At 31.4% G+C, this 14,385-nt stretch overlaps 1 protein-coding gene across 1 annotated transcript; it reads right to left on the bottom strand.

Annotated features, from left to right (window-relative positions):
- Positions 1–2,469: 2,469 nt before the first annotated feature.
- LOC100265038 (U-box domain-containing protein 14) lies at positions 2,470–6,533 on the bottom strand. Its single transcript, XM_002270488.4, has 4 exons — positions 5,698–6,533; positions 4,285–4,401; positions 3,785–4,198; positions 2,470–3,695 (listed from the first exon to the last, which is right to left on the bottom strand). The coding sequence occupies exons 1-4, from the start codon at positions 5,977–5,979 to the stop codon at positions 2,622–2,624; spliced, it is 1,887 nt and encodes a 628-aa protein (XP_002270524.1). The 5' UTR covers positions 5,980–6,533; the 3' UTR covers positions 2,470–2,621.
- Positions 6,534–14,385: the final 7,852 nt, after the last annotated feature.

The following is a 14,385-nucleotide window of genomic DNA, read 5'->3' as shown; positions in this document are numbered from 1 at the left end:
CTCAGTCTAGCCTTGACATTTGAAGTGCAGCCTGTGAATGGCCATTTGGGTTCAGCACCGTGGCCTGACTGATGTTGATTCGTGGAAAATGGACTCTCCTTTTCACATGGTTTTCAGGTACTGGTTTCCACTTTTGAGTTCTCTGTTGTTTCGTTGAAATATCACCCAAAGAATTTTTCGTATGTAACACAGTAACTTTATAGCTTGAGCTCTATCCTGTATGTGTTCAGGTGTTTTATCTTCTAGTAACGTTGTTAAGGTCTTGTTTGGATTCTTTGAAGAAGTCAAAACTCTTTTTTAAATTTGATATAAGTTTGAATGTGCATTTGGTTAATTTTTATTCAACAGTTTATGATTTAAAAAAAAATGGCAATTTTGAGAAGCATGTGATGATGTGAGAAATGTCAATTAGTCTTCAAATCTTTCTTGGCTATTTGTGGTTACGTTGGGGATTGCGTCATGTTTTTGTATCTTTGCAAGGGTTGGTCCAAATAATCAACTTTTTACCGAAAATATTTTCCTATTTAACAATGTTCTTGCCTTTTCAACTGAATAGAATAAATTTTATTTATATATTTATCTTTTTAACATGCCCATAAGACTGCAATATTTATTATTTTTGAGAACAAGAGGGATCTTACTTATCATTACCTTACATTATAATTAGAAACTTATGTATATTTAAATTATTTATTTTTTATATAAAAAGAACTAAAATATAGTGGAATGAGCTTGAAGTAGTTGAAAAAGACTAATTTATAAATTTTGGGTTTTTTTTTTAAATTTCTCTTCACTTTTTTTTCTCAAACTTCTTTTCTTTATTTTATTTTTCTTTCATTTTTTGGAAACCAAAAAATAATTTTTCCATAAAGTTCTAAGAAAAGAAAAAAAATATTAAGAAAAATGATTTTATCATATTTAGTTTTATAATAAAAAATATAAAAGAAAATCAAATATAAGTAAAATTATTAAGATATTTAAATATTTTAAAGTTATTTAATATTTATATAAAATGTTATTCGGACCTTTTAAAACCCAATTTTTTAAATTGAATCTCCCATCCCTTTTTTGATATCATTTGGACAAAAATGCGCTCATCATTTTCTTGTAAAAATAATTTTTTTTAAAACCTACATGTAAATACTTAAAATAGAAAAAATGTATTTATGTAAAAAATGGGTTACTTTTATAGAAAAAAATATGGGAAGAGTTAGATTTTCGATTTGAGAATTATTTCATTTTTTTTAACCAAATATTTCTTATATAAAAGAGTTAAATAAGTAAAAAATAAAAAATAAAATTGAAGGAGTATATAAAAATAATTTATTGACTTTAAATTTATTTATTTCTATTTTCCTTCATTTTTTTTTAATTTTTCTCTCAATTTTCTTTTCCATACATTTTCCTTCAAACTTTCGAAGAACCAAATTGTTAAATGTATTAAACATTTTTTTTTCATGATATATTATATATTTGCAAAGGAACATTTTTGTTATAACGGTTATGTATTTCCTTTCATTGAGACTCAATCCACAAATTTGTGAATTTTGAAAAGCGGGGGAAATATTATATAGATAAATCACTGAATTCATGAAAGATTCAAGACGATAGATTTGAATATTCAAATGATTTGAGTCAAAAGATAAGAAAACAATCTTTGAAAAATCAATCATGTGCCTTTTTCTTCACAACCTCAAAACACATTCCCATGAATCTCCTTAGTCCCTGTCAACTTGCACTATAATACTCCTCTTTTAACCCTCTGCAATCATCAAGTTCTTCACGCTTTCCACTCACCCTCTTTTCCCTGTACTCAATTGATTAAGAAAACGAAAAGTGGAATTAGGCCATTGCCCATCAACTTCATTTTCACAGTAAAACCTTCCCCACCACCACCACACACCACCCCCACAACCAACCTCAGTACCAAATGGAAATCATTCTACATTTCTTCTGTCTGCACCTCAGGTTCCTAATTATTTTCAACAAAGTTACACGAAAATTTTCCTGGAAAATGTCTATAACATAATGATGAGACGCCCTCCAACCTCAGCAAGCTAGGAGATATATATCATGAAAATTTATAGTTTTCTTCAATACTTTACCATGTCTTTGACCAGAACATGAACTTCATGCACAAGATCTCTAATACATAAAGGACTTGATATCATACGAAAGGGAAATATGCAGTTGGTTATCCATGAACAATGTTGGATGACATGAAGACATGGAAATGAGTAATTTATTTAACAGACCTTTTTCTGAATTGTTTCTCTTGGCATCTGTACTGGATGTGTAGGAGTGTATTGACAATATTGGAATGATGATAACCCCTGTTGCAGTCTTGCAGAAGATCAAATCATCTGAATACTGCATGATTCTGGAGTAGAACAGATCACTGGTCTTTCTTGCTATTCAATGGTTGGAGTTCTCATCTTCTGGCGACAATGCTACATCTCAACATCCCAATTGATTTAATGACATACCTTCTCATTCAAAACACTGATATGTTTATATATGTATGTACACATATTTCTTAGTATCTATTTATAAATTACACTGTCGTTGTTGTAACAGCAGCACAACATAACAAAAACTCTTGGAAGCATGAGGCTTGGATCTTAGGGGTCGACCACAACTTCAACTCGTTGAAGAAGCTCTAAAATATTCCCAGCTTTTCTCTTGGCCCTATCAGTGCCATTCTCTGAAAGCTCCTTCAATGCCTCTTCTGCCCCAAGCTCTCTTGCTATTTTCAAATGCTGTGCATCACCTGTACACAACGACCACAAAACGGCTGCAGCATTCTCCCTATTACGAGGCGAACCTGTCTTTATCACTTCCACCAAAACAGGGAAGGGCTCAGCCTGGCCAATAGCCAATTTTCCCTCTTGATGGCTGGCAAGAATAGCCAGTATTGCCAGTGCTTCATCCACCATTCCACCCCCAGCATCCTTCAGGAATCTCATCAGTGGCACCACAATCCCTGCCCTTACAGCCCTCACCTTGTTTCCCTGATAGATAGCAAGGTTAAAAATAGCAGTGGCAGCATCCTTCTTTCCTCTTGGGGTTCCCTGACAAAGCAGATCAATAAGAGCTGGGATAGCCCCAGCCGCTCCTATTATCACCTTGTTCTCATCTATGACCGATAAACTGAAAAGGGTTGCAGCAGCATTTTCTCTTGCTTCCATGCTGCCAGTTTTTAGAACGTCCACTATATCTGGAATAGCTCCTGATATTACAATACTTCCCTTGTTAGCCTCATTTATGGAGAGGTTGAGAAGTGCTGTAACAGCATGCTCTTGGGTCCGGGGATCTGTGGAGGATAGTAGTTCTACAAGCCGAGGAATGGCTCCTGCCTCAGCAATGCATACTCTGTTATCTGCATTCCTCTTTGCCAGCAACCGGAGCTCACCAGCTGCTGCTCTTTGTATTTCTGGATTCCCGTCAAGTAGTTTCTGCAATAAGGCATGAATAGCGGGTCTATCACAGTCTGAAACAAATTTTCCGGTCTTCTTGTTTCTACAATTATCTTGATTTTTTGGGAGCTCAATGCCATTGCTCTCACACCATAAAGCAATTAAACTCTTCAAAACATAGTTGGGTGTTAAGGCAGTGTGCAACAGAGTCTGCTGCGTCTTAGGACAGGTCTTGTGCCCTGCATCCAGCCATTTTTGAATGCAGGATCTTTCATATGTCTGCAAAAGAAATTAAAACAGTCAGTTAATCATGGGCACCAACACGCATACAAAGCTGTAAACTGTCAGGGCAATTGCCAGAAAAAAACCTGTCCAGTAGAGACTATAACAGGATCTCTCATCAGTTCAAGAGAGATTGGGCACCGGAAATCATCTGGGATAACAGGAGATCTGTGCTTGATGAAGCCCTTTTCACCCTCTGATGTGTCTGCTTCAGGGTTTATTGTTAATACATAATCCTTGAGCTTTCTAAGCAGAGATGACATCTTTGCAAAGCAGTCCCCTGGATCTACAGAACTTGAGATAACCATTTCATGCAAAGCCAGAGATTCTTTCTTCAAATCATTGATAGTCCTGAGTTGCAGGTTTTCGGATAGTCTTCTTAGAATTTCAGGATCAGGGTCTTTTTCTTTCTGTGCTATTTCTAAATCCCTATCTAGTTGTAAATCAGGTGAGTCTGTTCTTCCCTTCGCTCTTTTGAATTGAGCATGAACAAGCTCAATCTGCAAAAAAAAAAAGTCTGATCTCAGCCCTTTGCAATTTATTAATACATGATATACATAAAAAACGAAATGATTTATAAAAGCACCTGTTCTTGAACTTCCTCTGATACATTGAGTTTATCATAAGGAATACTGCTCAACGACGCTTCAATTTGATCTGTCATTTGGCAAAACTTATCTGCAATTTTGTCCCTTTGCAGAGCCTGTGACATGGAAAACATTGCTTACCTTACTACCAATGGATCAATAAACAAAGTGCTTTGTTTTGAAGACCATGAATTAACTTAAGCAAAAAGTGAAAGTGACTAGGAAATCAAGGTGATCACAGATATATCTGCTAGGAGCACTGATGTTCACATCCATTGTTATTTGATGTTGAAGTATTCATGAAAATATAAAACATCTCAGTTTTAAGTGACAGTGTCCGAGCATAGAAGCAATCAATCTCACATGTCAAATTTACAGAAGAGAAAAATGTAGAATAGACCTTTGCTATTAGAACTACACTCTTGTATCTCTGTCCACATCTTTAACTCTTGCAACATTTAAGGAGGACTTATTCATCAAAAACTTGATGTTCTTTCCAGTTCAAATAAATATATAGTTAGCGTCTCGGGTATCATTTCTTTACATGCTCATCCAACTCTCCTTTGACTTGGATTTTATATCTTAAGCATGATGCATTGACGTTGCCCACAAAAAGGAATCTAAAACAGCTGTACGCTAAATCATCCCTCCTACATAACAAAAAACTTAGGTGTGTCTTCAGAACCTCAAGTGTTTTATTACAGGGTGCTGGTATGTTTAATCCCTAGATCTTAGGATGCCGCCTGCAGGAACACATCTAAATAACCTAACTGCCTTTTGGTTGCTAAGAAAATGTAGCAAAAGAAAATAAATTCACATTCAGAATCCTAAATTCTCTTTCATTGAAACCCAGTAAACTAAAGCTTCATCTATACAAAGAGATGGGTTGCTTAATCTAAGGATTTTTTTTCGGTTTTTTCCCGGGAAAAAAAAACCCAACATAAAACATGAAACTCAAATATTCTTTCCTTTTAAACCTTTCTGCCATTCTCCTCTCAGGATCCAGACAGAATGTAATGAGACTAAACAATTCTTTCCTTTTAAACCTTTCTGAGAAACGCATTTGGCTTACTTAAAAGCAAAAAAATTTCTCGAAAACCAAGCAGAAAAAAGTTAAACAGTACCTGATACAATCATCTGATAGACTGAATTTAGGGGTTCGTTCCTTAAAAACCCAAACCAACATGAAACATCAAAACTCAAATTTTTCTCTGTTTCTTTTCTTTTTCTCCATTTTCTTGGCAACCAAACAGGGGCTATACGAATATTACCCGATACGACCTTTTGGGCACCTCAATTTAGAATTCTCATTTGTTATGAACCAAAACAACATAAAATCATAAAACTCAAAATTGTCTTTCGTTTCCAACGATTTTCTCGGCAACCAAACACAGTGCGGAGCAAATAAATACCTGATAAAGCTTACTCCCTTCGTTGACCAATTTGAGAAGGTCCATAGCGGAATCGAGAGCAACTCTCAGCAACTCAAAGGCTCGAATCTCGCTGTCCTCGAGCTCCTCTTCGCTGTCCTTCAATTCCTCAAACAGAGGACTCAAAAGCTTGACCCTCCTCACCAAATTGTAATACATCTTCTTGGTGGTGTTTCTACACTCGGGTAACCCAGAAATCTCCTTCACGACCGCAAGTAGTTGATTCAGTACTGATATTTTATTCGAATCCTTCGTCGGACTCATGTTGGAAACCCCCAAATTGAGCCCTCAAATTGGGGGGAAAACAAAAACCTTGACAAGGAAAATTGAGAATTCGGGAGGAATCGAAGAGACCCAGATAAGGGAAACGATTGAATTTTTATGGGTTTTCGGTACTAGGATTAAGGATGGGAAGCGTAGGAAATGAAAATTTTCAATCGGCCATGGATGTACGAACAAAGAAAGAAGAAGAAGCAGCAGCCTCCCTTCTCAGAAGTCGGTAGCAGAATGATTCTCCTTCAAAGAGAGAGTGTTTAAATTGATTAATCGATGGTAATTGGTGGAGCAGTCAACTTTGGTGATGACTAGACTCCATTTTGGCTCGGCTTTTGCCACGTGGCTAATATTGCCACGTTCGCCGTCATTCCCATATCTATTTCCCATCAAATTCCTGCCCTTCCAAGTTCCAAATGGAAAGACACGACCAAAAGAAAATGCAGGAAATAGGAAAAACAATGAGAAAAATGTGAAAATTTAGTTACCTTAATTCCACGTAGGCGGAGGATATGGGAGAGGGTTTTTCTTGAATTGTCATGATGACGTTACGAAAAATAATTCTCAAAATGATTATAAAGTTGTTGAGGCGTTTGGAGAGACAGGTGTGATTTCATTTATGACCAAATTTTATTTTCCCATAACCCAACATTGCCCTTCTCTCACAATTTCTTTTATTAAATTATATTGAAATAAAAATAAACATATGATCGCCACCTTGGATTCTCTTCAATTTATAACTAATTTCTCATCCATTTTTATAATTTATTTTTTTCCCTCACATATGGTGTTAAAAATAAATGCAACATGAAAATCCAATTTTTCATATTTTAATTCATATCATATGATTAAAAGATATCGATTATTTTATATACTTTTAAGATAAAGATAACACTTATATGATTTTTTGATGATTTAAATACATGAAATTTAACAATCTGTTTAATTATCGCTTTCAAGAATAGTTTTCTATTTTTCAAAATAAGAAAACATATTTAATAGTTAAAAAATTGTTTTCTATTTTCTGTTCTTAAGAATATAAAATAAGATATTTTCGAAAAATATTTTTTAATTGTTTTCAATTGTTTTTTAAAGATATAAACATGTATAATAATTAAAAATAAAATACTTGATATAAAAATTATTTTTAAAATATATTTTAAATATTAAAAATAAATTAAAAACATTTCAAGTTCTCAAGTGTTTGTTCTACAAAATATCAAAAACTATTTTTAAAAATTATTTTTTTAAAATCATTTTAAAAATTAGTTACCAAACAAATCCTAAATTACTGTTCATTCCTATTCTATTTATTTTTTTCCTTCAAATTTGTACATCAAAACATAGTTTCCCGACCAAATATATGCATTTGTATTTAATTATTATTTATCACCTAAAAACGATGATAAAACCAAATCACTTCTAATGTTTAATTTTCGTATTAATACCCAAAATTCATCGACGATGAATTACATGTAAATGTTTTATTAATAAGATGACCATTCTTATTTAAGTGTTACATGTCTACTAATAATACCTGTCCCTATTGCTACAATGCGTTGGTAGAGCATAGGATTCTTGTCATATTAAATCTAACTTAGAAATGGGAGTTGTATTAGTGGGTTAGGGTTAAATATGAGAGTTCGCTTTCTTACCTCGTAAGCTTTCCGGACTTTCTTTTTGCAACTTGGAGAGGATATTTCCAATGGTTGTGTTCATCAACTTCTAAAAGTGGTTCACCCAAAACGTGTTATCTTTGCGTTGAGATATTCTTGTCCTTCCATCCAAGTTGCCTAATGACCTAGCATGGAGCTGAGATGATGTTGTTAGCAACGTGGCATTGTATAATTGGTCTATATAGATTTTATAAAATAGGATATCATGGAGGGGGCATATCATATAATGAAATTTTCTATAAAAAATAAAATAAAATAAGGGTATTTGAAAGTAATGAGAAAAAAAAATAGGAATAAATTTGACAAAGCCATTTTTTTACAAAATAGAAATTAATTTTTTTTAAAATAATTTAAGTTTTATATGTTCATTAGTTAAAGTTATATCCAGGATGATCATCTTTGATCAAAAAGTACATAAAATGCTAATTATTTTTAGATAACAACTTGAAATTTGTATTTTATAAATTTAAGTTTCTATTTTGTAATCTTTGACCAAAGTTTTTCTCCGACGAGTCACGTAAATCTTTATACCCCTTATATGTTTTTTAGTTTGATTTTTCTTACTAGAGGCAAACAATATGACTATAATACGAAGAACATGACTAAGAATATAAAAAATATGATCACCATTGAAAAAAATATGATCTAATTTGGGTAACACCTAGTGGGAGTGAACAAGTGTTTGAACCATTTTTAGCCTAAAAGATGATTTATGTGAATGTAAGAACCATGCGTTAGAGATCCTAAATTATTGATCCACGATATGTGACACAATAAATGTGTTTTTGGTCTTTAATGTGTTTTTAAAATAGGTGACACAATAAAAAAAAGAACATAAAAAACAATTTCCTATATTTTTTTTAAATAGTATTTTCAATTAATATTTTTTAATTATTTTTAATTGTTTTTATTTGTTTTTTGAAGGTTATTTTTAAAAATAATTATACAAATATAAAGAATGATTAAAAATGAAGCATTACATATAAAAATTATTTTTAAAATATCAAAAATAAGTTAGAAATATTTCAAATTCTCAAATAAATTTTTATTTTATAAATTATTATGAAACAATTTACAAACACTACAATTAAAAATTATTTTTTAAAACTGTTTTCCAAAATACTTTTCAAACAAGTCCTATACTTCTTTGAAAAAAAAAATTTGTGAATTAAAAAAAATTGTGTTGAAAATGAATTAATCAAGTAAACGGGGAATGAAAAAAGTAGGAGAAGAAAAAGAAAGGAGAGGGCAGTCGTGGTGTCAATGTAACGTATGACCAGGAATTAAACAGCAACTCGATTTGAATTGAGGCGAGTCCGGAAAATTAAGAGCCTCACCCTCACCCTCGCGGCCTCGCCACCACAATCCTAATACCTGAAAGGTCAACCAAAATCAAAAGCTTGAATGGTCAGCATTGTTTTGACGGCTCACGCTTTCTCACTATCAACTTAATGGGTGATGTCGGAAGAAACGTGTTTGGATACAACTTGCATGGAATGCTCCCCGATTTCTCCTTTTACACCTTCACCTTAGTATATTTCTTAACCTCTGGCCGTTCCTTGATTTTATATAATTAAATACAAATTAATTTAATTTATTTTTATTATTTTCCTATTTAACACATAAAATAAAAAATTATAATATCAATTTTTTATTTATAAATTATATCTATTTTGAGTGTAATTTAAAAAGTTTTAAAATAAAAATATTTAAAAATATATATGAGACAAAAATTAATATAGTGGGAAATGGGTTTGGATCCAAGTGCATTGAATCGAGCCAACCCGATATTTTAAAAATGGAGGGAGTAGTTTTTGTATTTGGAATTCCATTCACGATTAGGTAAAACAAATTTGTTAATGAAACAATCAAATCGAGAATCTTTGACAATGGAGGGCTACCCCAACCTAAACTAATCTTATGGTCATTTCTATATAATATTAATTTATTAATTTGGTCGTTAACACCAACCATCACTTGGTGATAAGACTAATAATTTTACCGTATTTAAGATTTTATTTGGAAGCTTTTCCTAAAACCAGACTTTTAAGATTTTGTTTTAAAAATAATTTCTTAAAAGTTGTTTTTTCAAAATTGTTTTTAAAAACGTTTATAAACATGACATATATATTTTTGTATGAATTGAGAATAAGGATGAGAAAGGGTGGGTTCGGAATGAGTCATCCATATTCCAATCATGTCCTATTTATTTAAAATAATTTCTATTTTCATCTCATCCCCCAACCCATTTTAAAAATTTAATGGGACTAGGTCAACCTGATTATATTTTTTTAATTATATTAAAATAATTGTATTTTATAAATAATTAAAATATTATATTTTTTTATAATTTATTTTATTACATTTTTTTTATAATATATATATATATATCAAAAATAGGAAAATAAAAAATAAATTAAATTAATTTTATAAATTATCAAGGAGAGGATGGATAAAGCAATACCTAAATCGGTTGGAACCCATCCATCTCGATTTTTTAAAATAATTCTAAACTTGTTTATTTAAATTTGAAAATTGTTATATTAATAGCGAAATGTGTACAAAAAAGCCTATTTCATTATTAACAATACGATGAGAATTGATTTCAACTTTTCTTATAAAGTAACATCATTAGAAATTTGTGCTTACGGTGATGGATTTGGATTATGTAGTGGGTTGACATATAAAATCAGGGTTACTAACGGCGTCCAAAGAAAATAGTTCTAATTTTTTCTTTTTAAAATATTCGACCCGTCGAATGCATTATACAATATTTAAAAAATAAATAAATTCAATGATCGGGGAATTAATTAATTTTAGAAATTAAATAATTATACCAAGAACAATCATTGACATGTCATGACGTGTCAAACCGTGTCTGGTCAAATAGCGCGTGATATTAGCGGAGACCGAAGAGGTAGTTGGGGGCTGGCGCGTACCAAACCCTGGGAGTCGCTTTCTTGCTGCCGGGGCAAACCTGCCAATGGCTGGAAGTAACGTGGCCGGCACGTGAGGCTAACTGGCCCCACTCGCTTCTTTTGTAGGTGAAACTTAGATTTCAGTTATTAGAGTGTGGGGAAAAAAATTCAAAAGAAAGAGGTGTGCCCTGCTTTAATCATATGGTCTGTTGGCAGAAAAACAGAAGGCCAGCAACGCATCATGTCATCTAATTGAATATTCCTGGGTCCCATCCCCATCCCCCATCCTTCCATCTGAACCGTCACTCACTTTGTCTTTGTCTTAGTCTTTTGGTTTCTGGGGTCCAAACGACACCGTATTAAAGCTCTCAATGATGGTATTCGTTTCGAGCATGCTGGGAAGGGCCAGAGTGATTTTTTGCAATAATACTTGATTCCCTACAATGGTTTTAAGAAACATCAAATACTAATATGAGTCTTTAAATTTTGGAAATAAAAAGGTAGAAAATACCTTATTTCTCCGATTTAAGTTTTGCCTATGATTAAGAGTGTGGAACTTGAAATTTGATTTTCGGGCTAAAGTCCAACCATTTCTAAGCCCAAGCCCATTTCATTAGAAAACTCCTCATCTATTATTAGAAGTGTGTTTGACTATAATTTTACTCGGAGGGTATTTAGTGAAAGTGTTTTCTTTAAAAGTATTTTTAGAAGAATTACCTATTATCTGTTTATCCAGAAAATATTATAAGTGATTTTTCAATATTATAAATGATTTTTTAGATTTTTAAAAGTGTTTTTTAAATTATGCTGAATACCTAATTTTTTTTTAAATTTATAAAATCATTATCAAATGAACTCTAAATATATGTTTAATAATAAAATAATTAAATTTTATTAAAGATTATTGGGATAAAAGGATCTCGAAGGCACTCATATTTGTGCAAATAATCCCCACCTTACAAAACTTAAAAGATAACCTATCTTGGACAAAAATACCTTCTTTAGTTTTCCCTCTCCAACATATGAATTCCCTCTATTTTCATCTCTGACTACCTCTCTTTTTTCTCTTCTTATTACCTTGCACCTAAGAAAGTTGAGTTCTCACTACCCCTCCCTACTCTTCATTAATGGCCATGGAAAGACATTAAAAGATGTAAACAATGGATATTATCTTTTATTTATATACTCTTTTCTTTTTCATTTTTCCTTCATGGAAAAAATTATAAAACCTCACTCATCCACTATTAGACTCTTAGATATGAATAAAGAGTTAAAGAGAGATAAATAGTTAGTCTAAAAGGAAATGGAAAACTTTATTTATATGAGAATATTAAATGATGGTAATCAATAAATCCTATGTGTGAAAAACCATAGTAGTTTTAGTATTGTTGGTAAATTCTCAATCATGCCTAAACTTAACTATGAATTTGTAACTAAGGTTGAGTTCTTAATTAAAATATTCACCTGAACTTAATTATGGCTAAGTTTCATTTATGAAGAACGTAATTAAGTTCTTATTTATAATATTTAATTGAATTTAATTGTGATTGAGTTTGATTTACAAAGAACTTAATTGGGTTAAGTTCTTAGTTATAATATTTATTGAACTTGACTATGATTGAATTGTAATTTATGAAGAACTTAAAAAAAAATAGAGTCTTCAATCCCATGCAATTTTCTAATAAATAAATTAAAAAAAAAAATCAAACACATGCAATATGAAGAATTAAAATATTAAACTAAGGCAATAGATAAAATCGAAAAGCGAAATATTGAACTCACACAATTAAATATCGAAATTCACCTCAAGCTATTAGAATCAAAATCAACCAAAGCTTGCTTAAACTCAAAATTAAGCGGTTGAACTCAAAAACAAACCTAAGTAAACTAAGTCTAGAAAACCTCTAAATGAACTTATCCTAAAAATGATGCTTAAGTGAACTAAGTGGAAAAGGTGTCTAAGTGATCCAAATCTAAGAAAGTGTCTAAGTGAACTGAGTGGAAACTCATGTAAGCTCGAAGGGTGGCCAAGGTCACAATGAGGGTCCAGATGAGCCCCTCAATGAAAGGTCCTAAAAGTATCTAAAAAAAAAAAAGCCATATGAGTGTCAATGGGCCACTAAGAGATGACTATGAGTCAAGCAAGAAGCACATGAAAACACCTAGTATCATGTATTCAAAAAGGACAAAATAGAGGGTCTACAATATGATACTTTAAAAATATAAAAAACTATTTTTTATTAGACGTAGTAGGGATTCATTCATTATTTTTTAGTATTTTTCAAAAATAAATATTGAAAATTTCATCTTATGGGAAAATCTTTCATTCATATGAAATGGTATGAAATGAATAAATTTAACTTCTTTGAGAACACACAACTAATGTTACACATTATTCAATTCTTTAGTTTGTGGGTAAAATAATGATTCATAATTAATCGTATGAAAATTATTACAGATGATTATTTTTTTCATAAACTAACAAGATTGCTAGATTGAAAATGTTCTAACTTTTTATTTATTTTTTATTTTTTTTAAATATTAAGATTTGTGTATGAAATTGATGATCCTAAACCCTTATACCATATCTATGGACCATTCCATGTAGTCGTGACTCGTGAGTATCTTATTCATGTTGTGGGTATGCATGGTTAGCTCATTTATTTGCAATTGCTTTATAAGTAAAATTAGCTCAAATATTGAAATACAAAAAAATAGTCATAGTAATAGAATGTGATACTATGGACTTGCGTTTTTCATGTGTGTTCTCACTCGATGACAAAACTCGTTTTTTAATTGTTAAAAAATATGATTTTTTGAAAAAGACTTGGAATCCCACTTAATTTTGTTTTATTTTTAAAGGGAAAAAAAAATAAGAAAGAAAACCTTAAATATGACTTTTCACTTGGAAAAAACATTCTATGGAAAATCAAAGTCGGGTCTGGGGGTTAGGTTACTTATTGGGAAGGTACGGTGAAAAACCGTAACACCTTTCTAAGTCCTTAAAAATGGGTCTCAACCAAATAAGGTGAGACAAGCATGACAATTGATAAGGAAATCAATGGACACCGATGAAATGATCAAATAATAAAACGAATCATGCATGTGAATAAGCAAAGTGGGAGTGAGATCGTACCTTAGCAATAGGTAATAATGCGCTATCATGAAACGGAGTTGGTGCACAATAATGAATACAAAATATATTACATGTGTCACAAAATAGAGCAATATACTATCAATGTCAATTATGCACTTCACTCAAATCATTTTTAAAGAAAATATCATGGATGTTGGGCCCCCACTAAAGCCCAATTGATTTTGCATGAATTAATCCTACAAAGTCCATTGTTTCGGAATTATGAAAATTCATTAATATTTATTAAAAATCGAGAAAATCGAGAAAATTGAAAAAAATGGATTTTTGGTGACCCTAAACCCTAAGGAAAGAAAGAAAGAAAGAAAAAAGACTTAAAATTATTCGAAAACCATAGTGAGATTAAAATTATTTGAAAAACTAGATTTTTGAAAATTATTGGAAAATTGGAAATTTGAAAATTAAATATTTGAAAATTAAATTTGAAATTGTTCAAAAAATAGAATTTTGAAAATTACTTGGAAATTAGAGCTTTAAAAAATAAATTTGAAAGTTGGAATTTTGAAAATTATTTGAAAATTGGAGTTTTGAAAATTAAATTAAAAAAATTAGACTTTGAAAAATAAATTTTGGCATAAAAGATGAAGAAACAAGAGGATGACACGTGTTCTTGTGGTGGTGCACTGGAGTGTGGAATTTTAAAGTTGCT

This window comes from Vitis vinifera, chromosome 13, assembly GCF_030704535.1.
Source record: "Vitis vinifera cultivar Pinot Noir 40024 chromosome 13, ASM3070453v1".
Lineage (NCBI taxonomy): Eukaryota > Viridiplantae > Streptophyta > Magnoliopsida > Vitales > Vitaceae > Vitis > Vitis vinifera.
The sequence above is the reverse complement of the archived record's forward strand: the minus strand, read 5'-3'. Positions and strand labels throughout refer to the sequence as shown.

Bases quoted from the DNA above. Each gene is read 5' to 3' on its own strand.
- LOC100265038 (XM_002270488.4), bottom strand. From the start codon at position 5,979: ATGAGTCCGACGAAGGATTCGAATAAAATATCAGTACTGAATCAACTA. The intron at 4,402-5,697 runs GTATTTATTTGC...TCCATGTCACAG, and splicing joins AAGGGAGTAAGCTTTATCAG to GCTCTGCAAAGGGACAAAAT. The intron at 4,199-4,284 runs GTGCTTTTATAA...TTTTTTTTGCAG, and splicing joins CAGAGGAAGTTCAAGAACAG to ATTGAGCTTGTTCATGCTCA.